We start from the raw sequence: 23,707 nt of genomic DNA, 5'->3' as shown, positions 1-23,707 counted from the left end.
AAGAATTGCTATTCAACAAAGTTTTTTTCTTACTTGTCTTTCATCTTTTAGATTTACTAAAAATAGATGCTTGGCCAACTTGTTCACTTATACCATTGGCATCTGAGCATGCAGAGGCTAAATGTGATAGTATAATGAGTTTCAAATTACTCAATTCAACAGTTCTCTGCTATTAGGAGACAAAGGAATGCAATATGTGTCATTATTCTAATGAGCCACATGCTCTAGTTTCTCTAATGCAGAACTGAATTAACAGACATTTCTGTTATTGGTATCTCTACTCTTAAGAATTCCATCAAATCTTGAAATTAGTCTCAGCTTACAAAAGGATGTTTCTCGGTCCATAAGGAAATTCCTTAAAGATAATGGCATGGTGTCCATTCGGAAGCAAATACTTAAACACAACAAGACTATTTAGGAAAAAAATATATTTAGATTATGTCATTCATTTTATTTGTGGAGTGATTCATTAAATATTAAGCCATGAGATGACATCTGGATTCACGAAAATATGTACTAAATTAGAACTGGAAGCTTCTTTGGTAGTCATCCAGTAGAGAGAATTTCAGGAAATGAGGGGTGAATTTCACCGGAGTGAGCTACTATTCCATTCAGACACATGAATTATGCCTGCTGTTGCATTCATCATCCCCAGCTTCTAGTGACTCAGGATGAGCGTGGATGATCTAGAACACAGGTTTCTGACTGCCTCGTGTGAACATGTTACAGTCTCAACAGTTGTAGAAACATACCGAAGTTTCAACTGTGCGGTGTCTGAATTTAGATTGTTTCAACAATCACGTTGATGCGTTAGTTACCCTTGGTTGTCACTGGAATCTGAATGTTTGTCTCCTCCCCAAATCATGTGTTGAAACCCAGTCCCCAGTGTATTAAGAAGTGGGGCCCTCACGAGGTGATTAGGACGTGACGGTGGGGGGTCCTCCTGCGTGGGATTAGTGCTCCTATAAAAGAGGTCCCAGAGAGCTCTCCCGTCCCTTCTGCCATGTGAGGACAATGAGAAGGCACCCAAGCAGACTAAAACAATTACCATCTAAGAGATACTCTGAGTGTTGCTTTAGTCTGGTTTGGCTGTTATAACAGAATACCATAAACTGAGGGACTTAAAAACACCAGAAACTTATTTCTCACAGTTCTGGAGGCTGGGAAGTTTTGGATCAAGTTACCAACAGTTTCAGTGTCTGGTGAGGGCCTGCTTTCTGGTTAAGACAGCATCATCTCACTGTGCCCTCACACGATGGAAGGGGTGAGTGAATTCCCAGGGGCACCTTTTATAAGGGCATTAATCCCATTCATGAGGGCTCCATCCTCATAACATAATCACCTCCCAACGCCCCACCTGCTAATGCCATCATCTTGGGGCTGAGGATTTCAACATATGAATTTTGGGGGGGACACAGTTATTTAGTCTATCACATTCTTCCCCTGGACACCCAGCATTCATGCTCTTCTCACATGGTTTCAATCCAAAAGTCTAAAGCCCAAAGTCTTAGCTGAATATCCTCTAAATCAGATATGGGTGAGACCCAAGGTATGATTTATCTTTGGGCAGAATTCTTTTCAAGCTGTGAAACTGTGACCAGACAAGTTGTGTGCTTCCAAAATACAATGGGGGCAGGCACAGGATAGACATTCCCATTCCAAAAGGAAGAAATGAGAAGGAAGAAGGGAGTGAGAGGTGCAGAGAAAGTCCAGAACCGAGCGGGGCAAGTTCCATCAGACCTTAAAGCTTCAGATTAGCCCTCCTTGGCCCACGCTCTGCCCTGCAGACCCATGGGGAAAGAGGTCCATATCTTCCAGTCACACTGGGGCAGCAGCTGTGTCCCAGCAGTTTTGCCAGGCAGGGATTGGGCCGCATGACTTTGGGGATCCCCTGCCCCTGTAGCAGCTTATGCCTGTGCCCCACAGCTCTCTGGGACTGGGGTCCTAATGGCTGTGCTTGGAAGCCCAGTGCTTTGAAATCTAGGTGGAGGCCATTGTGCCCCCTCTGCTCTGTTGAGCGCAGCCCTCACCACACCAGGGCCCCCCAGAACCCCTGCTGGGGTGGCTGAGGAGTGTGGTGCTGGAGAGCAGGGAGCAGAGCCCAAGAGGTAAGGCAGTGCACATCAGGGCAGGGCAGGGCAGGGCGCCTCTCTGTCCTGCAGGTACCAGCATCCCACCTTTGCATTCTCCCATTGTCTTGCACAGCAGCTCTTGGCTTCTGTTGGGATGGCTGACTAATGAATGTCTTTATTAAATGGTCCTTTGGCCACACCCACCCTGGTATTCTCTCCCAAACAGGCTTTCTCATTCCTTTCAAAATAGATAGGTTGAACATTTCCTAAATCTTTAAATTCTGCTTCTTTCTTCTTCTTCTTCTTCTTCTTTTTTTTTTTTTTTTTTTTGTTTTTTGAGATGGAGTTTCACTCTTGTCACTCAGGATGGAGTGCAATGGCACGATCACTGCAACCTCCGCCTCCCGGGTTCAAGCGATTCTCCTGCTTCAGCCTCCCGAGTAGCTGGGATTACAGGTGCCCGCCACTACGCCTGGCTAATTTTTGTAGTTTTAGTAGAGACGGGGTTTCACCATATTGGCCAGGCTGGTCACAAACTCCTCAGGTGACCTGCCTGCCTCAGCCTCCCAAAGTGCTGGGATTACAGGCGTGAGCCACCATGCCCGGCCTGCTCCCTTCTTAACTAACAATTCCATCTTTAAGTCATTTCCCTCTTCTCCCATTTTACAATAAGCTGTTAGAGAAACAGGTCACTTCAACACTTTGTTTAGCAAATTTCCTTAGCCAATATTCAACTCCATTACTCCTAGTTCCACCTTCCACGAAAACTATGACTATAACACGAACATGGTTCAGTCAAGCTCCTTGCCACTTGGTAACAACAATCACCTGTCTTCCAGTTTCCAATAACATGTTCCTCATTTTTTGTCTGAGACCTCATTGGAATGACCTTTACTGTGCATATTCCAACCAACATTCTGCTCAGGATTGCTTATATATTCTCTAAGAAAATGGAGACTTTCTCTACAACTCTCCTCTTTTCTTTCTGGGCCCTCACCAGAGTTGCTTTAAACAGTCCATTCATGAAAATGTAGGCTTCTGCTAGCACACATCTCTTCCAGCCTCTACCCATAACCTGGTCCCAAAGCCACTTCCACATTTCAAGGTATTTGTTATAGCAGCACCCCACTCTTGGTGCCAATTTCTTTCTTTTTTTTCTTTCTTTCTCTTCTTTTCTTTTTTCTTTCTTTTTTTTTTTTTGAGACAGAGTCTCACTCTGTTGCCCAGGCTGGAGTGCAGTAGCACAATCTTGGCTCACTGCAACCTCCACCTCCCAGGTTCAAGCAATTCTCCTGCCTCAGCCTCCTGAGTAGCTGGGATTACAGGCGCCTGCCACAATGCCCCGCTAATTTTTGTATTTTTTTGGTAGAGACGGGGTTTCACCATGTTGGCCAGGTTGGCCTTGAACTCCTGACCTCCTGACCTCAAGTGATCCACCCGCCTCGGCCTCCCAAAGTGCTGGGATTACAAGCGCAAGCCACTGCGCCCGGCCGCCAATTTCTGTCTGGGTTCATTCAGTCTGCTATAACAGAATACCAAATATTGGGTAGCTCATACATAACAGGAATGTATTTCTCACAGTTCTGCAGGCTGGGAAGTTCAAGACCAAGGTGCTGGCAGATTTGATGTCTGGTCAGGGTCTGCTTCCTGGTTCACAGATGGCCATGTTCTCCTTGTGCCCTCACATGGTGGTAGGAGCGAGGGGTCTCTCTGAGACCTCTTTTATGAGGCCTCCCCCATCATGACCTAATCACCTCTCGAAGGCTCTTACAACCAATCCCATTTAGGATTAGATTTTAACAGAAGAATTTTGTGAAAGACACAAACTTTCAGTCTATAGCAGGTGTGTTAAGCATTCAGCACTCAGCTAGGTGCAGTGAGGAACACAGAAGCATGAACCATGGTCTGTTTCCAAGGAGCTCATTATGGGCACTTTTGGAAAATTGGGTTAAATACCTTTGTGCAGTTGAAACCATTTGGAATTCATAGATGGAAATATTTATTATGAGGACCATGCTTTGAGCTGAATCTGGTAGGATTTGAATGGAAAGAGGTATAACGGAAAACAGAACAAAACACAAATGGCCACCGATCAGTTGTCAAGATATTGAAACAAAGGAGAAGCCTCATCTGGGGAAGTGACAGGATAGCATTACCACTCAAACAGGAAGGGTCTTAAATATGAAAGAGTCAAAGTAGCAGGCAGGATATGCAGAAAATTGAGAGTGGACCCCTCCCTTACACCTTATACAAAAATCAAATCAAGATGGATTAAAGATTTAAATGTCAAACCCAACACTATAAAAACCCTGGAAGAAAATATAGGCAATGCTATTCACGATATAGGCATGGGCAAAGATTTTATGACAAAAATGTCAAAAGCAGTTTCAAAAAATGCAAAAATTGACAAATGGGATCTAATTAAACTAAAGAGCTTCTGCACAGCAAAAGACACTATCAACAGTGTGAACAGACAACCCACAGAATGAGAGAACATTTTTGCAAGCTATCCATCTTACAATTGTCTAATATCCAGAATCTACAAGGAACTTAAACAAATTTGCAAGGAAAAAAACAACCCCATTAAAAAGTGGGCAAAGGACATGAACAGACAATTCTCAAAAGAAGACGTTTATGCAGCCAACAAACATGAAAAAAAGCTCAACGTCACTGATCATTAGTGAAATGCAAATCAAAACCACAATGAGATACCATCTCACACCAGTCAGAATGGTGATTATTACAAAGTCAAGAAACAACAGATGCTGGTGAGACTGTGGAGAAATAGGAATGAGTTTACACTGTTGGTGGGAATGTAAATTAGTTCAACCATTGTGAAAGACAGCGTGGTGATTCCTCAAAGACCTAGAACCAGAAATACCATTTGACCTGGCAATCCCATAACTGGGTATATACAAAGGAATATAAATCATTATTCTATTATAAAGATACATGCACGCATATGTTCATTGCACCATTCACAACAGCAAAGACATGGAATCAACCCAAATGCCCATCAATGATAGACTGGATAAGGAAAATGTGGTACATATACACCATGGAATACTGTGCGGCCATAAAAAGGAACAAGATCATGTCCTTTGCTGAAGCCATCATCCTCAGCAAACTAACACAGGAACAGAAAATTAAACACTGCATGTTCTCATTTACAAGTGGGAGCTAGAACAATGAGAACAGATGGACACAGGGTGGGGAATAACACACACTGAGGCCTGTGGTGGGGTAGTGGGGGGAGGGAGAGCATCAGGAAAAATAGCTAATGAATGCTGGGCTTAATACCTAGGTGATGGGTTGATAGATGCAGCAAACCACCATGGCACATGTTTGCCTATGTAACAAACAGGCACATCCTGCACATGTATCCCGGAACTTAAAAAAAAAAAAAAGTAGCAGGCAGTTTGAGTGATGTTTGTTGAGCAGACGAAGAATATGCAAAAATCACTATTTGTGGAGTTGAAACCAAAAGCTGGGAATTCCCATGAAGTCGTTAGAAGTGAGGGAGCAGAGAGCAGGGTGGTGGCCAGATATGAAAAGTGGATGTAGAGGGGAAAAGAGGGACGTAATTCAAAGACAGCCACTCCATTTTAAGACCAGATGACTTGGGAAATACTGTTTTCCATGAGGAAATTGGAAATAATTGGAAGGAGCTGGTGAATTGAAGGTAAAAAAGCCAACTGGCGTATGAGGGAGGGGTAAGCAATTGTTACATGAGAGATTTCTTCCTAAACACGGCTGGCCTCCTGCCTTGCTTCTCACTGCTGTCTGCAGGGCAGACAGTCTTTTCTGCTGGGAGAGTGACAGTCCTTTTTCTTCTTTCCTGATCTGGGCCCATTAAGTTCATAAATAGTAACAGCATGGTCTCTGACTCTCTCCCTGTCAGGCCAGTCATGGCCATAACCCTATGTGATTCTGCAAGGTCTTACTGTGGCACAGTGATGGGAGTGTATCTTTATTGGTACCTGGGCAGACGTGTTATCTGTTCATCCCCATTGGCTTATTCCTCTTACTTCCCATTTGATCTTGGGCAAGGGAAAGGGTGTGGCCAAACCCCACTCACGTCATTTTTACTGTCAAATTTAAAGCAGAGATATTGGGTGTCCAGTAGGCCATCAGAGATAACATGTCTTTATCTGTTTGTATTTTTCAAAGTTTTACCATTGATGTGTTAGGTGCTGACCTGGTGTTCAGCTCAGGAGACTGCAGATGGTGTCATTGGGGTGCTGTGACAAGGTCTTGTGCTGCTGTTACTCTGCTCATTCCCACCCAGGCTTTCAAAGAGAGGGGAGGCCGAGGCGGGTGTATCGCTTGAGGCCAGGACTTCAAGACCAGCCTGGCCAACGTGGCAAAACCCCGTCTATACAAAAAATGCAAAATTATCCAGGCATGGTGGCAGGTACCTGTAATCCCAGCTACTCGGGAGGCTGAGGTGGGAGAATTGCTTGAAACTAGGAAACAGATTTCAGTGAGCCAAGATCGTGCCACTGCACTCCAGCCTGGGCGATAGAAAGAGAATGTTTAAAAAAAAAAAAAAAAGAAAGAAAGAAAAAAAAGGAAAGAAAGAAAGAATGGGAAGCCTAGAGATATGGGTTTAGATAACTCAAACCCTGTACCTTTTCAAATCCCAAAAATTCCAAGAACCTGTTACATTCTAATCTGCATTGTCACAAGCAGTGAAAACACAGAGTCACACAGTCGCCGGAGCTTACCAGAGACTCACAAACTGAGTTTGCTTTGGACCAAGAATAAGAAAGTAAATTAAAGTAGAAAGACCTTTTCGGATTTGACACCAAGCAAAAATCATTCCCCACACGGTTATGTCCATTATAGCTGCTGTTGATGAAGTACCTACTGTGAGTCAGGTGCGTGCTAAATACTCGACATTCACATATCCACTTTGTCATCAGTGAACTAGGAGATGGGGGTTATTTTCCCTGATCTACAGATGGGGAAATTGAGGCTGAGAGCTCAAAGAGGTTGCTCAAGGCCACCCTGGTAGTGAGTGTCAGGCCCATGCTGCCTTACTTCCTTTGTAGTTATTCAGAAGACCCATGGTTTCTGAAATACCTTGAGAATTTGTGCCACTGCCACCTCCCACTCAGGATTTGCAAGGCTAGGACAGGACAGGCAGGGTCAACTCAGGGGAAGAAGCCTGAAGGAAAACGGTGATGAATTTCCAAGCCCTATGCGAGTGAAAATGTTTCAGACCTTCTTGCCTGGCTCTGCTGATGTGTGGTCAGAAGAGGGTGAGCTTTATGTTTTCCGGAGTTCTAAATCATGACAAATGCTGGCACTGCAACCTGATTGCCTCATTTACTCTTGTCCCGGCAAAAAGATTGAACGCCACACTGCTGACACAGAGAAGGAATTTAGTGTTGGTTGCTGAACGGTGGAGCTGAAATGGACACAAGGGGTCATTTATTCCCACCCTTAATGTGATGAGGAGAGCAGAACTTGGTGATGTCCAGCTGACGCACTGCAACCACATTGTCTCTTGCTGCTGTCATTATTAATGCTATTAACATCGTCAATATCAAGAGGTCATTTAATATTCACTAGTAGTTTGAAAAACAAGACCACGTGAATTATGATGATGCATTATATGTCACTCAGTGATTCTAGGTATCTTTCATCCTTACAATGATTATTTCATTGGATTCTTCCTGTAAGGTAAGGATTATCATCCAACCTCTGCCCCCTAACCATGGAGAAAGCGGCTCACAGGACTTGCACCCAGCGAGGCCTCAGGTCAGGCTGGCCTCGGCCCCAGCCAGCCTCCCCACAGCTCTCCTTGCTGGCAGTGCTCAGGCACGTGCCCCTGGTCCCGGGTTAGTATGCCACTTGGCCTCGAGTCCAGGAGGAGCCATCAGTGACTGTGCCGTCCCCAGTCCGATTGAGGAAAGTGATGGGTGGGCCACAGCCTCCACACTTCACGAATCCCATCGTGTCTCATGTCCTCAGTCTGCCTCCCTCCAGGCCTTTGCAGGAGGCCTCTCCACCCTCAGACCCCTACAAGTCCCAGAGGACCCCTATATCCTCCTCCCTGCATCTCTCCTTCTCTTCCTCTCCCTGCTTCCCTTTCATCCTTGAGCAGATTTGGCATTGAGTTGTTAGCTCCTCATCGGCTGATGAGGGCGGCATTGTTTCCTGTGCTCTGCACGCTGTTTAGATGAATGTTTGTGTTCTCAGATGGCCCCTGAAATGGCTTGGCTGTGTGTCCCCACCCAAATCTCACCTTGGATTATAATAATCCCTACATGTCAAGGGCGGGACTAGTAGAGGTAATTGGATTATGGGGGCAATTCCCCCATGCTGTTCACATGATAGTGAGTGAGTCTCACGAGATCTGATGGTTTTATAAGCGTCTGGCATTTCCCCTGCTTGCACTCATTCTCTCTTCTGCCACCCTGTGAAGAGGTGCCTTCCGCCATGATTGTATGTTTCCTGAGGCCTCCCCAGCCATGTGGAACTGTGAGTCAATTATACCTCTTTTCTTGATAAATTACTTAGTCTTGGGTATTTCTTCATAGCAGCGTGAGAACGGACTAATACAGTCCCTGACTCCCAGAACTGCCCTAAGCTTTGGGCTCCTTTGCAAGCTTCCAGATTAATATATTCCAGCCTAGTCACATCTTTTAGAGGTTGCCCACTCTCCTTGGCTTATGGCCCCCCTTACTCCATCCTCAAGCCAGCAGTGGTGAGTGGAGCCCTTTTGTCATGCTTCTAATCTCTCTGATTAGGGAAGTTCTCTGTTTTTAAGGAGGCAAGTGATTAGATTGTGCCCCCTGGGAAAATCACATATAATCTTCTGATATTAAGGTCCAGAACCTGAATTCCATGTGCAGCAGTGTCTTTTGCCAAGTAAGGTACCATATTCACAAGTGTGACACCAGGGGTGCAGGTCCTGCTTGCCACACCACCTTCACACCCAGGATGGCATGGACAGCAGGTGCCTGTTGCAGAGTGGAAGCCTTGGAGTAGGGAATGCGGCCGGGCGCTGCTTCAGGTGCTCTGTGCTTGTAAATCTCGATGTAGGTCACGCAGTCATAGCCAGAGCCCTCAGACATGGTTGCTGTTTTTATCCCATTCTATGATGAAGGGACTGAGGCACACAGAATAAGTGACCTGCCAAAGTCACAGAGCTGGAGGGACCCAGGCACTCAGGTCTCAGAGCTCATATTCTCACTTCCTGCACCATCGTGCGCTCTGCAGAGAAACACAAGTGTACCGGGAAGTGCCAGACAGCAGCCTGGCACCCAGGCCTTTAGACATGGGAAGATGCCGAACTGCAGTGGCGTCTGCCCTGGTCCAACCACCCTATGCATTCTTTAAGTCGTGGAACCTTGACTTTTCAAACGTTCTCATCCTCTCTCTTGCTACTTTAGTAAAAGCTTCTGTGTTTTCCAGGCTGGGAATGATTTCATGTTTATGTCACTTTCTGCCCCCTCCTCATACAGATGCGTACCCTAATTCTGAAGTCGTCTACGTCTGGACCAACGGCTCCACCAAGTCGGTGGTGGTGGCGGAAGATGGCTCCAGACTGAACCAGTACCACCTGATGGGGCAGACGGTGGGCACTGAGAACATCAGCACCAGCACAGGTGAGGGCTTGGCACGTGCTGTGCTCCCAGGCGCACTCAGGACACCACACCCTCGGAGAGCTCGCTGCTCCCAGCACCCCTCTGCAGGGGCCACGTGGGAGGCCGCACAGCAGCCTCCCACACACCCTGTCCTGACCAGCTGTGCTCTCCATGGGCCACAGCTGTATGAGAGCTGGCCAAGGGAATCCTCCCAGCCTGCCCCTCCCTGCAGCTGCACACAGAGGCACCAGCTGTGGCCAGGGGTTGCGGTGGACCTGCTTATATAACACCTGCCTAAGCAGGAAAGGTAGACAGCTTCCTACAAATACCCCAGTTACCTGCTCCCCCACCTCCTGCTTTAAACAGTGCAGAGATTTCCCTGGAGTTGAAATTGGGAAAGCACAACCAGGCAGCCTACAGAGAAGAGCTGAAATGTACAAGAAGGAAGCAGATGCTCTCAATGCCAAGTGCCCTGGGCTGGCCTGAGCCCTGCAGGGCCAATATAGCCCCATCCCAGCCTGGCTTCCCTTGACACAAAGTTGGTGGGGAAACCAAAGAAACAGGATGCATTGCATCTCCAGAGCCTGCAAGTTATGTGGCCAGATGTTTCCAGGACAGGAAGGCCCAGCCATAGAGGTCAAGGTCACCAAGGGTACCGTGAGCAAGGGAGGGGGTTTTGAGCTCCAAAGAGCCTCTGCAGCCTTGGAGAAAAGCCTAAAGGGAGGGAGGGGGCCCTGATGGCAGAAAGAGCTCTAAGCCCCAGAGGATATTTTCAGGGGAACGCTCTGTCAGCATAGCTGATTGTCAGCACCCCTACCGTTGCAGCTGGCCGAGCACACAGGCCATTTAGTGCATAGCCTGTTCTGCATGCACACACACGCAGTCAGCACCCTGTTGACCCACGGGCCTGCGCGCTGGGCATCCCTGGGGGATATGAGAGTCTGGGAGGATGGCTTCACCATTTGGTTACCATGTTAAAGGGAAAGGCAGAGGGACCGGCCGGTTTTATGCAAACCAGTGGAAAGTAGTGCAGCAGGAGTTTGGTGTAAGCAATTGCGATGCTCCAGTTTGGAGCTGTTTCATGTAGTTCTTTAAATATTAATAACTGGGATTTCTACTCCTATTTGCATTCTACAGTCTTTTAAAACAAACACTACCAAATTTTCCTACCCTCAACTCAAAAATAAAACAAAATGAAAAGAACTACCGCCAAAATAATTAGAAGTAGGAGAGTAATTTCAAGCCCTACTGTAAAACAGAATGCCATTTCACTTCTTCAAGTGCTAAGGAGACAAAGACTTGGATCACCAGTAGAGATCCAGTCCTTGCTACCAACATACCCTCTCCCTCTTCTTTGCCCATTTCTCGGCTCTGCTCCCTCACCTGCTGCGGACTATGGGGAAAGTGCACCTTTGCACTGCGGGCCTGTCCAGGCACTGCTGAGATTGTTGGCTCCTCTTGTGTTAGAGGGCAGATTTTTGCCACATGTGATTGCTATGGTTCCTTCGTCTCCGACATATGCCATGTTTTGAGTTGGCACTCAGTGAAGCATCCACAGTGGCCCTTGCTGAGCTGTGGGCTTCCATCCCAACAGTAAGCACTGCAACTGTGCTGTCAGACTCTAATGTCCCAACACGCAGTTCCTGCAGCAGCAGACCACTACTCTGACAGACAGACCAGAGCCTGCGCTGATGGAGCCCCCAAAGCCTGTTCTCCCCACGTTCACAGTGCATCCCAGCTCTCCAGCCACACCATCCACTCCTCGCAATTCAGCCAAAGTTTTTTGAATTGCTCTTCCTCCACCCCTCAAAGAACACTTCCCATCTCCCCAAGGTGAGGCAAATCCAGGTAGCAAGAAGACTGGCCCAGCGGGCCTCACACTCTCTGACCACAGCCCCCGACCTCAGCTCCTTACCAGTTCACCGTGAGGACGGCATCATTCTCAGCAATGAATGGGAGGTCTCCTCGTGCCTCCCACACAGCCAGGCAAATCCAGAGAAGGCACTGGGGCATCGCCAACGAAATGCCCCCGATTTCAGAAAACAGGTGACACCTCTCTGGTAGGTGGCAGAAGGGTTGAGCTGCCAGGACCCAGAGCCTCCTGAGCTGCTGCATCTCACTCTGCACCTGCGACACAGCCAGCACAGGGCCTGCTGCTGGTGGGAGTGGTCGTCTCACCTCCCTGGAGCCTCTAGGCTGGAAACAGGAAGGACTCTGTCCACCCTCTGCAGGGCTCTGTGAAATCCTGAGTTACATCTGGGGAGGCTAAATCCTGAAATCCTAATTGCAGAAGCAGGCGAGGGAGTGGGGGTAGAGAGGCACAGATTGTGACTGGAGATTAGTAAAACACACAAATCTGATTTTCCCCAGGAAGAGCATCCGTCATCAAAGGCTCTTCAGAGACCAGGGGTCATAAGACTTCCTTATAAAATGACCGATAACAAATTCATGCATCCTCCTGTGTCCTCTCCTTAACCCAGATCATACAAATGAATGCTTGTCCAACCCGACAGGGGAGTGGAAGGGAGGCTCCTGGTGAACTCCTTGGATGCAGCAAGCAGAGACTCTAGGGGACTGATGTGCAGTCATTTGCTTATTTGCAGGCGAATACACAATCATGACAGCTCACTTCCATCTGAAAAGGAAGATTGGCTACTTTGTCATCCAGACCTACCTTCCCTGCATAATGACCGTGATCTTATCACAGGTGTCCTTTTGGCTGAACCGGGAATCAGTCCCAGCCAGGACAGTTTTTGGTGAGTGTCCCCAAGCCAGGCCTGGACACTGGTGTTTTGTGACTGACCCTAACCACCCCGAAGCAACAGCAACAACCTCCACGAAACTTCTAGTGCTGCCTCTTTGTTGTGTGACCTGGAAAAGAAATTGACCCATTAATTAAGAATTTAATGTTAAGGATTAGGGTTTAGGATTTCTCTCCAAAGAAGGGTTTAAGGAATATCACTTGGTCTATTTGATAGTTATTTCCTTGTTGAAAAGCCTTTTTGTGTGGTTTGACGTTGCCAGCATGTATCTGTTTTATGTGAGATTTTGCTATGCAGGTTGAGCATTCCTTATCCCAAATGCTTGGGACCGGAAGTGTTTTGGATATCAGATTTTTTTTAAATTTTGGAAGAATTGCATGATACCAGTTGAGCATCCCTAATCTGAAAATCCGAAATGAGCTCCACGGAGCATTTTCTTGGAGCATTATGTCGGTGCCCAAAAAGTTTTGGATTCTGTAGCGTTTCAGGTTTTGGATTTTTAAAATAAGGATACTCAGTCTGTAGAATTTTTGGTTCTCACCAAGTATGACTTTGTAAGTTAGGTAGTTTTCTTTGAAATGTGCCTGCCACTTTAAAATTAACCACCAAATAACAATCAATGAGATACAATAGTAATAAATTAAATATATATACCTGATAAGAATCTAGAGCAGCATCATTTTACATCCCTAAGACATAAACTAAATTGGGAGAGCTCTAACTCAGGAGGTACCTTGGCCCAGCAGGCACAGTTGAGTGTCTGAGTCTTAATTACCTCGAAGCTCAGCTTCCTCAGATTCAGGAAGATACTAAAGGCAGTTTTGCCAGTCAGTCGTGATCCTGGATGCTCACATCTTTGTAAACTGTAAAGTACGATTCACACATCAGCATTTGCTATTGCAGTTTCCTTTCCAAAGCAGGAAAATGTTAGCGTGCATTTTATCTTAATGCTCCCCCAGGGTGTAGGCTGACCAAGAGCACAGGGAGTTCAGGAGTGAGTGGCACAGGGGTGCTCCCGTCTGATCATCACTCTGCCTCCAGCCAAGAGTCCAGCTTCACTTACCAAGCCTGAGCAAGCATCAGGATTGTTTCAGGAAGGTGTGGAGGTTGGCTGGTGACCAGGCAGTGCTCCCCAAGTTAATGTGCCTGATGAACTCTTTAGGGGAAATTTAGCTGGTAGGCAGAAAAAACGCTGGGAGGGTATTGCCTGTTATTGTTGGGTTTTTTGGTGGGGGGTGGAGGGAGATTCCCAATGCATGTTAAGATATTAAAGGCCCAAGAAGAAGACTCAAGAGGCTTGTTTAAGATCATGCATGGAACACTTCCCCCGCAACACAGTGATTAACTGGATTTCTCAAAAAAAAAAAAAAAAATCAAAGATTTCTATTGATTCCTTTGGAAGTGTTGATTTCATGCAGGGAATGACGTTCATGGAGTACTTGTAGAGCTGTGAAGGATGGCATTGAATGAAGCCCCAGCCATACTACATGTCCTTGGTGCTGTGCTGGTCTCCTGGGACTGCCGTAACCAAGTCCCACACACTGGGGACTTATACAGCAGAAATGTATCATCTCACACTTCTGGAGGCTGGAAGGCTGGGATCAGGGTGTTGGCAGGGCTAGCTCCTCCTGAGGCCTGTAAGGGAAGGATCTGTTCCCGGCCTGTCTCCTGGCCTCTGGTAGCTCTTTAGCTCATGGCAGCATCACTCCCGCCCTCACACGGCATGCTGCCTGTGTGCATGTCTGTCTCCAAGGTTCCCCATTTTATAAGGGCATCAGTCATAGCAGATGAGGGCCCATCCCAGTGACCTCATTTTAACTTAATTATTTCTTTAAATACTGTATTTCTAAATAAGGCTGTAATCTAGAGTACTGGAGGTTAGGACTTCAACATATGAATTTTGCAGGCCCACAGTTTGACCAATAGCAGGTGTGTTACACCCCCATCGCCCACACAGGTGCACGCTTATGCAGAAGGCAGGGCTAGCAGGTGGAAGCTATGTGAACTGCAAGAGTCCAGCAGGCCTGGCTCCCAGTGTGGGTAGTCTCATCTCCTTGCTGGCGAGCTTGGGCACCTTGCTAAATACTTTTAAATCTTCAGGCTCCCCCACCTGCCAAACAGGGATACTGACACCCATCCAGAATGCAGTTTAGACTACAGTCTGACACTCAGTGGACCCAGTAGCTGGTGCATAATCTGCCAGTCCAAAGGACTGTCCCCTTCCAGGGATCCAGCCTGGCTGTGTGGTCACTGCAAAGTTTTCCTAGTGGCCACAGGCACCATGCACAGCAGGCTCCAGGGGATACTGTTCCCTCTTTGAGGGAGTGACATGCCCAGACCCAGATTTAGATATGGCGCTTCTGTTACTCTCTGGCTCTTACAAGTCTGCAGTCGGGTGAAAGTCTGTCTCACCTGTTTGCAGGGAGCCCTCTACTTCCAGGTGCAATAGTAAATCACTGGGAGGCACCTACTCGCTGCGGCATGAATGTGACTGTCATTCTGCCTTGGATCTTGCCTTAGTGCTGCAGAATCGTATCACTCGCTCTACACGTCTTTGTTGAGCACTGGCTGTTTGCCTGGCTTTGTTCATGGCAGTGGGAGCCAAAATCAGACCTGAATCCCTGCCCTCCTCAGTTCACATTCTAAAGGGAAGGGACAATCAAGACACAGAACATCAGCAATTGTCTATCTAAGTGCTGTGAATGTGCTAGATGTTAGCAAAACAGTAGAGGAAGGCGCAGGCTGGGATTAAAATCACCAGTCCCTTGGGAGGCCGAGGTGGGTGGATCGCATGAGGCCAGGAATTCGAGACCAGCCTGGCCAACATGGCAAAACCTCGTCTCTATTAAAAATACAGAAATTAGCCAGGTGTGGTGACACCTGCCTGTAATCCCAGCTACTCAGGCAGCTGAGGCACAAGAATCACTTGAACCAGGGAGGCAGAGCTTGCAGTGAGCCGAGATCGTGCCACTGCACTCCAGCCTGGGCGACAAAGCAAGACTCTGTCTCAAGATAAAAATAAAAATCACTAGTCCCCTTTGTGTCTATCACTTTGGGCGTGTTGTACTGGGGTCCTGGGTGCCAGCACTGACCCCTGTTTCCATTTTTCACTCTGCCCTGCCTGACCCCCGCAGGGGTCACCACGGTGCTGACCATGACGACCCTCAGCATCAGCGCCAGGAACTCTCTGCCCAAAGTGGCCTACGCCACCGCCATGGACTGGTTCATAGCCGTGTGCTATGCCTTCGTCTTCTCGGCGCTGATAGAGTTTGCCACGGTCAATTACTTTACCAAGAGAGGCTGGGCCTGGGATGGCAAAAAAGCCTTGGAAGCAGCCAAGATCAAGGTACTGACTATTTCTCCTCCTTTCTTCCAGGTCCCCTTGACAGAGAAAGTGTGCCTGATTCTATCCAAACATGAGACAAGGTGCTGCTCCTTCCTACCCGCCAGCCCCCAAATGCTCCTTTCCTCATATTCAAGGCCCTCACCAAGTCTTACTGACAACAGGTCCAACTTTCACTCCAGCAAAAGGCGATGGGGTGTGAATGGCTTGGGCCTATTTATATTCAAGCCTATTATTTTGGCAGAAGTAACTCCTGCATCTTGAGGGACGACTTGTCTGGTTTTAGTTGTGGAATCTGTTCTTACGCTCATTTTATCTCATTTCACCATGCAGGGTGTCCTCTTCAGGTGGCCCTCAGGTCGAGAAGGGGGCACCAATGTAATGGAAGGTGTTCCTCAGCAAAGCACACCCAAGCCCCACCGAGTGCATGATTGAACCCCCTTACACCAGGCACATAAATTGTTGTGAAAGCATTACTCTGTTCAAAGCAAAGAACCACCAAGTATTTAAAGGTTGATTTATGCCCAAATCTTAAGAACATTTGAAGAAAAAATGTTATTCCAAGCTGCACTGTTTCCTTGGGGAGATAAGAATAACATTCGTGGACAGTAAATAAAGCAGCATGTGGTGAACGGCTAATTTCACCACACAGAAAACAAACACACAAATCTCTGTATGGAGAGAACAGGAGGTCAGAGCCATCAGGGCGACCTGAAAGTAAAACTTAATCTGTCCTTTGGAAAATCAGCATGAAGGGAGTCCTGGAAGGCGTTAGAGAGGCCTCGAAGTATAAGTCCGACCTCCCAGCCAGGGGCCTCAAGCCAGTTACAGCAGAGCAGGAGGCCCTGGTTCCCCTGGGAGACCTGCTTCCATCCCATCCACAGCCCTGTGCTTGCTCTGAGGGTTTGACTCTGCTGTCAGGAGCTCTGGCCTGACCTCGCCGTTGGGCCTTCACTATTTCCAAGTGCCAGGAGCCCCTCCCCCGCTGTAGTTTCAGCATAGAAGCCCCACTTCCAAGCCTAGCTCCCGGGTTGGAGGAAGGCCTGGCAGGACCCATTCTGGGTGCTCTCATGAAGGGAGGAAAGGGGAAACCGGAGGAAGGGCCTCGGGCACGGGTATGCTTTGAGGGCTGAGAGGAGGGACAGGAGTGATCTGACTGCACTGGGTGATAGGGACTGGGGGGCTGGGAGCAGGCTGTTCTCAGACGATAGAGGTTCTTGGCCGACACGTTTGAACTTGTTCCTGCAGACCAGGGGTCCAGAGAAGGTGCTGTGCAGGTAGGAACGAGAATGGAGTCTGGGGAGACGGGGCTTCCCAACACCCTGCACTGTGTTGCTGGAAGGTGCTTGTTTGTCACCTGCCTGGGACATAGATGGTGCATGATGGATAGTGGGCTGGAGCCTGGTCTGAGGTCAGGGAGGAGCCGGAAGTCCCTGGCAGTCACTGAGGTTGTTGTGCTTATGCCTGTGAGTCTAGGAGGAACGTGAGCCCCCGGGTGAATGGAGAGAGCACACCTGTGGCTGGGTGTTCTTGTTGGGTGTCGCCAACACTGTCAATCACCATGTCCGCTCTGCCTCCTGTGGCGGCTGATCTAATCACCATAGATCTGAATTCTGAATGGAGGGTTGGAGGGAGGAGAGAGGATGAAAGTGACCCGCATTGTCTAATCCGAGGAGAGAAAGGGTCTTCTAGAATAAGCCGCGTGCCTCAAGCTGGCTTGTGGAATGTTAAGACTCGTTCCTGGGAAGGCAATGGCGCTGGGGGTTCCACCCCTGCTGCCAGGAAGGCTCTGCGTGCTGGAAGCCATGGTGCATCTGCAGGCATGCAGGCTGCACACCCCGCGGTCAGACACCGGCCACGAGCGTGAATACCACAGCCTGGTGTCAGCCTACTCGAGTAAACTGTTCCATGGAAGTAGAGAGGACTTTAAAAAAATAGACTGTGTTCACCATCGTTCCAAGTTGGGATCTCCAGAAGCAAACATTGGGTCAGAGTTTGGGGTGTAAGGCAGTTTTTAGGAGTGAACATTTGGGAAAGGAAACAGGAGGCAGTGAGATTCAGAGAGGAAGAAATTGAACCATGATGCAGGCCCAGCAAAGCCCAGGCTAACCCGCTGGGGAGTGTGAGCTGATGCCCAGTGGAGTTGCCTCATGTCAGGGATGTGGCCAGGGCTTTAGACTCCTGCCTCGCTGCCCACCAGATGTGTCTGATTTCCCCAGGAAGGGCCTGACTCTGGCCAGACAGCCCTCTGCAACTCAGGCTGCCAGAAGATCTGACACCTGGCCACACTGCCTGCAGCTGGGGAGCACGTCCTTCTGGCAAGGCGGATTCCAGGGCGCGTGTAAATCACCACCAGCGCTGTGACTATGCTGAGTCCCAGGCGGGTGCTCCCTGCCACCCGCCCCCACCCCCGCTGCACATTCCTTCCCAGTAAAAACGCACACCCTCAGGACAGAGCAGTATCTTCTAAAGGGCTTGCCCTTCACTTGGTTCTACCCAGAGACAGAACCATTCTAAGCAGTAACTCACATGTATGGATTTCTTCTGGCAGATCTGCATGAGCTCTCAGTGATGGTGGGGAAGGCGGGGACGGCAAAACTGCCATCGCATTTCCGAGGTGTGGCCCGCCTCCCTCAAGCTCCTGCACGGTTTCCCCAGGGGGTCCTCATGCCCCTGCCCCTGGCCTGGTTTTGGTTCACCTGTTTCACCTGTTTCCCCTGACGCCTGCTCCACGCTTGGGCTTTCTGCTTTTTATCTTTTCTTTATTCTTAATGGTTGACTTATTTTCTTCACTCTCTTGTGTTTTTCAAGTTTTAATTAATGAGACTATATTACTTTAGTAGTGGAACACAGGTTGTCTAACATTTTATTGTGCACATTTTTAAACACACAGCAATGTTTAAAGAGGTTTACAGTGAAAACCTGTCTGCTGTTAACACTTACGTATGCCTGTGTCCTCACCACCTGTCACCTCTCTATCTGTCCATCAATACACCCATCCTCAATTTATCTGTTTTTTTGCTACATTTCAAAATAAATTTCAGATGGCAATGCATTTCCCACTCCATATGTCAGCATGCATGTCATTATAACTAGAGTCCAATACTAGCTTACTGTTTTATTCCTTTGAAGCAAAATTTGTAGTGTGAAACGCACAAGTACTAACAGCACCTTTGCTGAGTGTGGACAAATATGGACATTGTGTGTAACTCAAATCCCTGCCACAGTAGAGGACATCACCAGCCTCCAGAAAGCTCACCATGCCTCTTCCCAGGCAGTGCTTGACCCCACCTCTCCAAACATATCCACTATTTTTATTTCTTCCACCATAATGTAACTTACCTGTTTAGAATTTTATATCCAAAAAAAAATATTCACAAAAAATGTATACAAGAATGTTCATAGCTGCTTAATCCATAAGAGTTAAGATTAGAAAGCCCAGGTGTCCATCGATAGGATAGTAAACAAACGGTGGCACATTCATGCAAAGGTAGGTCACTCAGCCATAAAAAGGAGGGGACGACTGATATACACAGCAATATGGGTGATTCTCAAAAGCCTTGTGCTGGGTGGAAGATACCTTCCCAAAAGAATGCATTCTGTACCATGATGTTTAATCGCATCCTTTCCTCCTTCCCGGCAGGCCACATCTTAGGGCTTCCCTTATATCCACACACCGTATTCCCTCCCGCTGGTGCACTTGAAGGTAAAGAAGCGATGGCTGCCTTGCAGGGGGCAAGTCCTAATTCCGTTTATGGCAAGATCTTGAGAAATGCCAGACTTTATTTTTTTTCTTTTATTTTAGGTTCAGAGGTACATGTGCAGGTTTGTTGTATAGGTAACTCATGTCATGGGAGTTTGTTATACAGATCATTTTGTCACCCAAGTACTAAGCCTAGTATCTAATAGTTATTTTTCTGCTCCTCTTCCCCCTCCCCACCTTCCACCCCAATGTCTGTTGTTCCTCTCTTTGTGTTCATGAGTTCTCATCATTCAGCTTCCACTTGTAAGTAAGAACATGTGGTATTTGGTTTTCTGTTTCTGTGTTAGTTTGCTAAAGATAATGGCCTCCAGCTCCATCCATGTTCCTGCAAAAGACAGGATCTCATTCTTTTTATCATTCTTTTTTATGGCTGCACCATTCCATGGTGTATATGTACCACACTTTCTTTATCCAGTCTGTCATTGATGGGCATTTAGGTTGATTCCATGTCTTTGCTATTGTGAATAGTGTTGCAGTGAACATTCTCATGCATGTGTCTTTATGGTAGAATGATCTGTATTCCTCTGGGAATGTATCCCGTTGTGGGATTGCCAGACTTTAATAGCAATCATAGCTCTCATGTGTGCGCTGTCTGCAGGCTACCTGGCGACATCAGTGGAGGAGGGCCCTCTCCCAGGCTAAACAGGTGTTTCTCTCTTTTGAGAGGTATACCTTTAGAACTCCAAGGTGAGCTGACCGTTGCCTGCAAATGGCGTGTCCTTACATTCGTATTATATTTTGCAGAAAAAGCGTGAAGTCATACTAAATAAGTCAACAAACGCTTTTACAACTGGGAAGATGTCTCACCCCCCAAACATTCCGAAGGAACAGACCCCAGCAGGGACCTCGAATACAACCTCAGTCTCAGTAAAACCCTCTGAAGAGAAGACTTCTGAAAGCAAAAAGACTTACAACAGTATCAGCAAAATTGACAAAATGTCCCGAATCGTATTCCCAGTCTTGTTCGGCACTTTCAACTTAGTTTACTGGGCAACGTATTTGAATAGGGAGCCGGTGATAAAAGGAGCCGCCTCTCCAAAATAACCGGCCACACTCCCAAACTCCAAGACAGCCATACTTCCAGCAAAATGGTACCAAGGAGAGGTCTTGCTCACAGGGACTCTCCATATGTGAGCACTATCAGGAAATTTTTGCATGTTTAATAATATGTACAAATAATATTGCCTTGATGTTTCTATATGTAACTTCAGATGTTTCCAAGATGTCCCATTGATAATTCAAGCAAACAACTTTCTGGAAAAACAGGATACGATGACTGACACTCAGATGCCCAGTATCATACGCTGATAGTTTACAAACAAGATACGTATATTTTTAACTGCTTCAAGTGTTACCTAACAATGTTTTTTATACTTCAAATGTCATTTCATACAAATTTTCCCAGTGAATAAATATTTTAGGAAACTCTCCATGATTATTAGTTGACCAACTATATTGCGAGAAACAGAGATCATAAAGAGCACGTTTTCCATTATGAGGAAACTTGGACATTTATGTACAAAATGAATTGCCTTTGATAATTCTTACTGTTCTGAAATTAGGAAAGTACTGCATGATCTTACACGAAGAAATAGAATAGGCAAACTTTTATGCAGACAGATTAATAACAGAAATACATCATATGTTAGATACACAAAATATTTCCCTGAGGAAAAAAAATTAACTGCTTAAATTTTTTGGGAAGAAAAAGAAACATTTCTTACCCCACACCACCCACTACCTGAACAATAGCCAAGAAAGGAAAGGAGATGTTAAAACAAACAGTGTTTTGATGACATTCTCAGCACTTGGCCCATGTGATCGCTGTCTCTGAAACACTGACCACCTCTCCCTACAGCCAGCGTGTAGTGCTTCAGTGGTGAGAAATTGTAATTGAGTTATTTTCCATTTTATTTCCTTGTATGTATTTCATGACTGGACTTACTGCTCTGTCAGCTTTTGTATATGAATCTTAAATGTTCATTAAAAAATAAAAAATGAACTGATCTTGTGGACATATAGGATTCTTTTTTTTTTTAATTTCATGTTTTGGTGGACTCATTTCCTGAAAGTGGCATAAATGGAACCCATCGTGAAATTGCTTGGGAACGAATCAAAACAAAACAAAACGTTTACTTGGTGGCTTGTCTCTGGTCCAACCTAATTCCACAGAGTAGCACCTGGAGAGAAAACTTACTTAAACCACAGCGAGGGTAGACAGCTAAAAGCAGGTATAGTCCATCACAAATTTCTCAGTGGTGCAGTGTCGCTTGGGCCTCTACTTGATAGAGTCTTCTCTGAGTGTGTTTCAAGGTGGGTGTTTGTTGTGGGCATGGTGACTACTTGGTTCTTTACATATGGGAAGATTTCATTATCCCCCCGTCCCACCCCACTTTTTTTTTGGGACAGGGTCTTGCTCTGTTGCCCAGACTGGCATGCAGTGGCTCAATAATGGCTCACTGTAGCCTCAACCTCATAGGCTAAAGCAATTCTCCCACCTCAGACCCCTAAGTAGCTGGGACTACAGGCATGCACCACCATGCCTGGCTAATTTTTAAATTTTTCATAGAGACAGGGGTCTCACTATGTTGCCCAGGCTAGTCCTGAACTCCTGCGTTGCCCCTTCATTAACTGGTTTTAGGATCTCACAAATGGAAGGGTAAAGACCAGCAGAAAAGATCCTCTTCAGTGCGCACATGAAGAAGCATTTCCCTATTATAAATAATGATGATATTTGTATAATGAGAGTGTTTTCTATTATACCACAGCAAAAATCCCAGCCAAAAAAAAAACAAAAAAACAAAAAACAAACTTAAGGCTCAATAGAAGATCCTGTTTTCGTATACTATATAGTTACATTCCTCTCCTATAGTCTGTAGAGTTTAGCTTTGTGCTGTGGTTTGGAGAAAAATATACTGTAAATTATGTCCAAATGGCTACATGCATAAACACCCTCTTTAAACATCTCAATCCATCGATAGAAGAGTAAGCAACAGGTGTCCTCACCACCTGTCATCTCTCCCTCTATCTGTCCATCAATACACCCATCCTCAATCTATCTCTTTTTTTTGCTACATTTCAAAATAAATTTCAGATGGCAATGCATTTCCCACTCCATATGTCAGCATGCATGTCATTATAACTAGAGTCCAATACTAGCTTACTGCTTTATTCATTTGAAGCAAAATTTTTAGTGTGAAATACACAAGTATTAACGGCACCTTTGCTGAGTGTGGACAAATACGTACATTGTGTGTAACTCAAATCCCTGCCACAGTAGAAAACGATGTTTTCCATATCAGGTGTCAGTAACTTTCTTGACAAGTTCTAGCCTTCATTACAGAAAACCTCCAATGAGCTCCAGTTTGAAGATATGCCTACCACATTTACAAGCTGCTGAACCTTAATTCTGATGAATATTTAGTGAAAAAGGTCACATTAGCTTTCTACTTTCTGATTTTGTATTGTAGATATTTCAGCATTTGTTATTTTTAATGAGAACATAATAAGAATCACCTTGGGGATAATGATAACAAGGCAAGAAATAAAAAGTTCTGAAAATAATTATAAATTACAGTACCATACTTTTAGAGCAAGGATATTTAAATATCTTTTGACATCACCACAAATAGAGAGAATATTCTAATATGTTTTTAATCAGTATTACTTCTGTACTTTCTCTGGAATCTAAAGACCTATCCAGGAAAAGCCTTGACTAATGTTGGCCTCAAAGTATGTGTCTGTATACAAAAAATTGGGTTCAAATGCCTCTGGAGTAACTATCAAACTTAAAATAGCACAGCAAACATCCTCTGTTGAAGATTGACAAGGAGGTTGTAAATCTTCTGACCTACTTGTCCTTCTCATGTCTTAGAAATAATGCTTTATGTCTCTCATGGGACTGTGAAAAGAAAATAAATCTCAAGACCCCAAAATCACTAAAGCAAGGGAAAAGTGAAACTGGGAACTATCTCAGGCAAAGCTGCCTCCCATTTTATTCCTAAATAAGATAGCTACAAAGATAAGAAGCTACATACCTCCCTCACAATTTGCCCACAAAGAAGTTCCTTGTGGACAAAGGACAGGCAAAACCCAAAATCATCCCTCTGCTCACATGAGACAAATGGATATCTGATTGCTTCCTTTGCTTTACTGGTTCACTAAACCAG

At 46.2% G+C, this 23,707-nt stretch overlaps 1 protein-coding gene across 5 annotated transcripts in view; it reads left to right on the top strand.

The window, feature by feature from the left end:
* GABRA5 (gamma-aminobutyric acid type A receptor subunit alpha5) overlaps nucleotides 1–21,553 on the top strand; it is an 82,974-nt gene extending 61,421 nt beyond the window's left edge. For all 5 annotated transcript variants that reach the window (XM_003828059.5, XM_034938410.3, XM_003828058.5 and 2 more), the window contains 4 exons: nucleotides 9,548–9,691; nucleotides 12,274–12,426; nucleotides 15,567–15,778; nucleotides 20,283–21,553. In XM_003828059.5, coding sequence (XP_003828107.3) covers nucleotides 9,548–9,691; nucleotides 12,274–12,426; nucleotides 15,567–15,778; nucleotides 20,283–20,582 — 809 coding nt within the window. In that variant the 3' untranslated portion in view covers nucleotides 20,583–21,553. The remainder of the gene's footprint in view (nucleotides 1–9,547; nucleotides 9,692–12,273; nucleotides 12,427–15,566; nucleotides 15,779–20,282) is intronic.
* The last annotated feature ends 2,154 nt before the right edge of the window (nucleotides 21,554–23,707 follow it).

Source organism: Pan paniscus, chromosome 16 (assembly GCF_029289425.2).
Source record: "Pan paniscus chromosome 16, NHGRI_mPanPan1-v2.0_pri, whole genome shotgun sequence".
Lineage (NCBI taxonomy): Eukaryota > Metazoa > Chordata > Mammalia > Primates > Hominidae > Pan > Pan paniscus.
The sequence above is the reverse complement of the archived record's forward strand: the minus strand, read 5'-3'. Positions and strand labels throughout refer to the sequence as shown.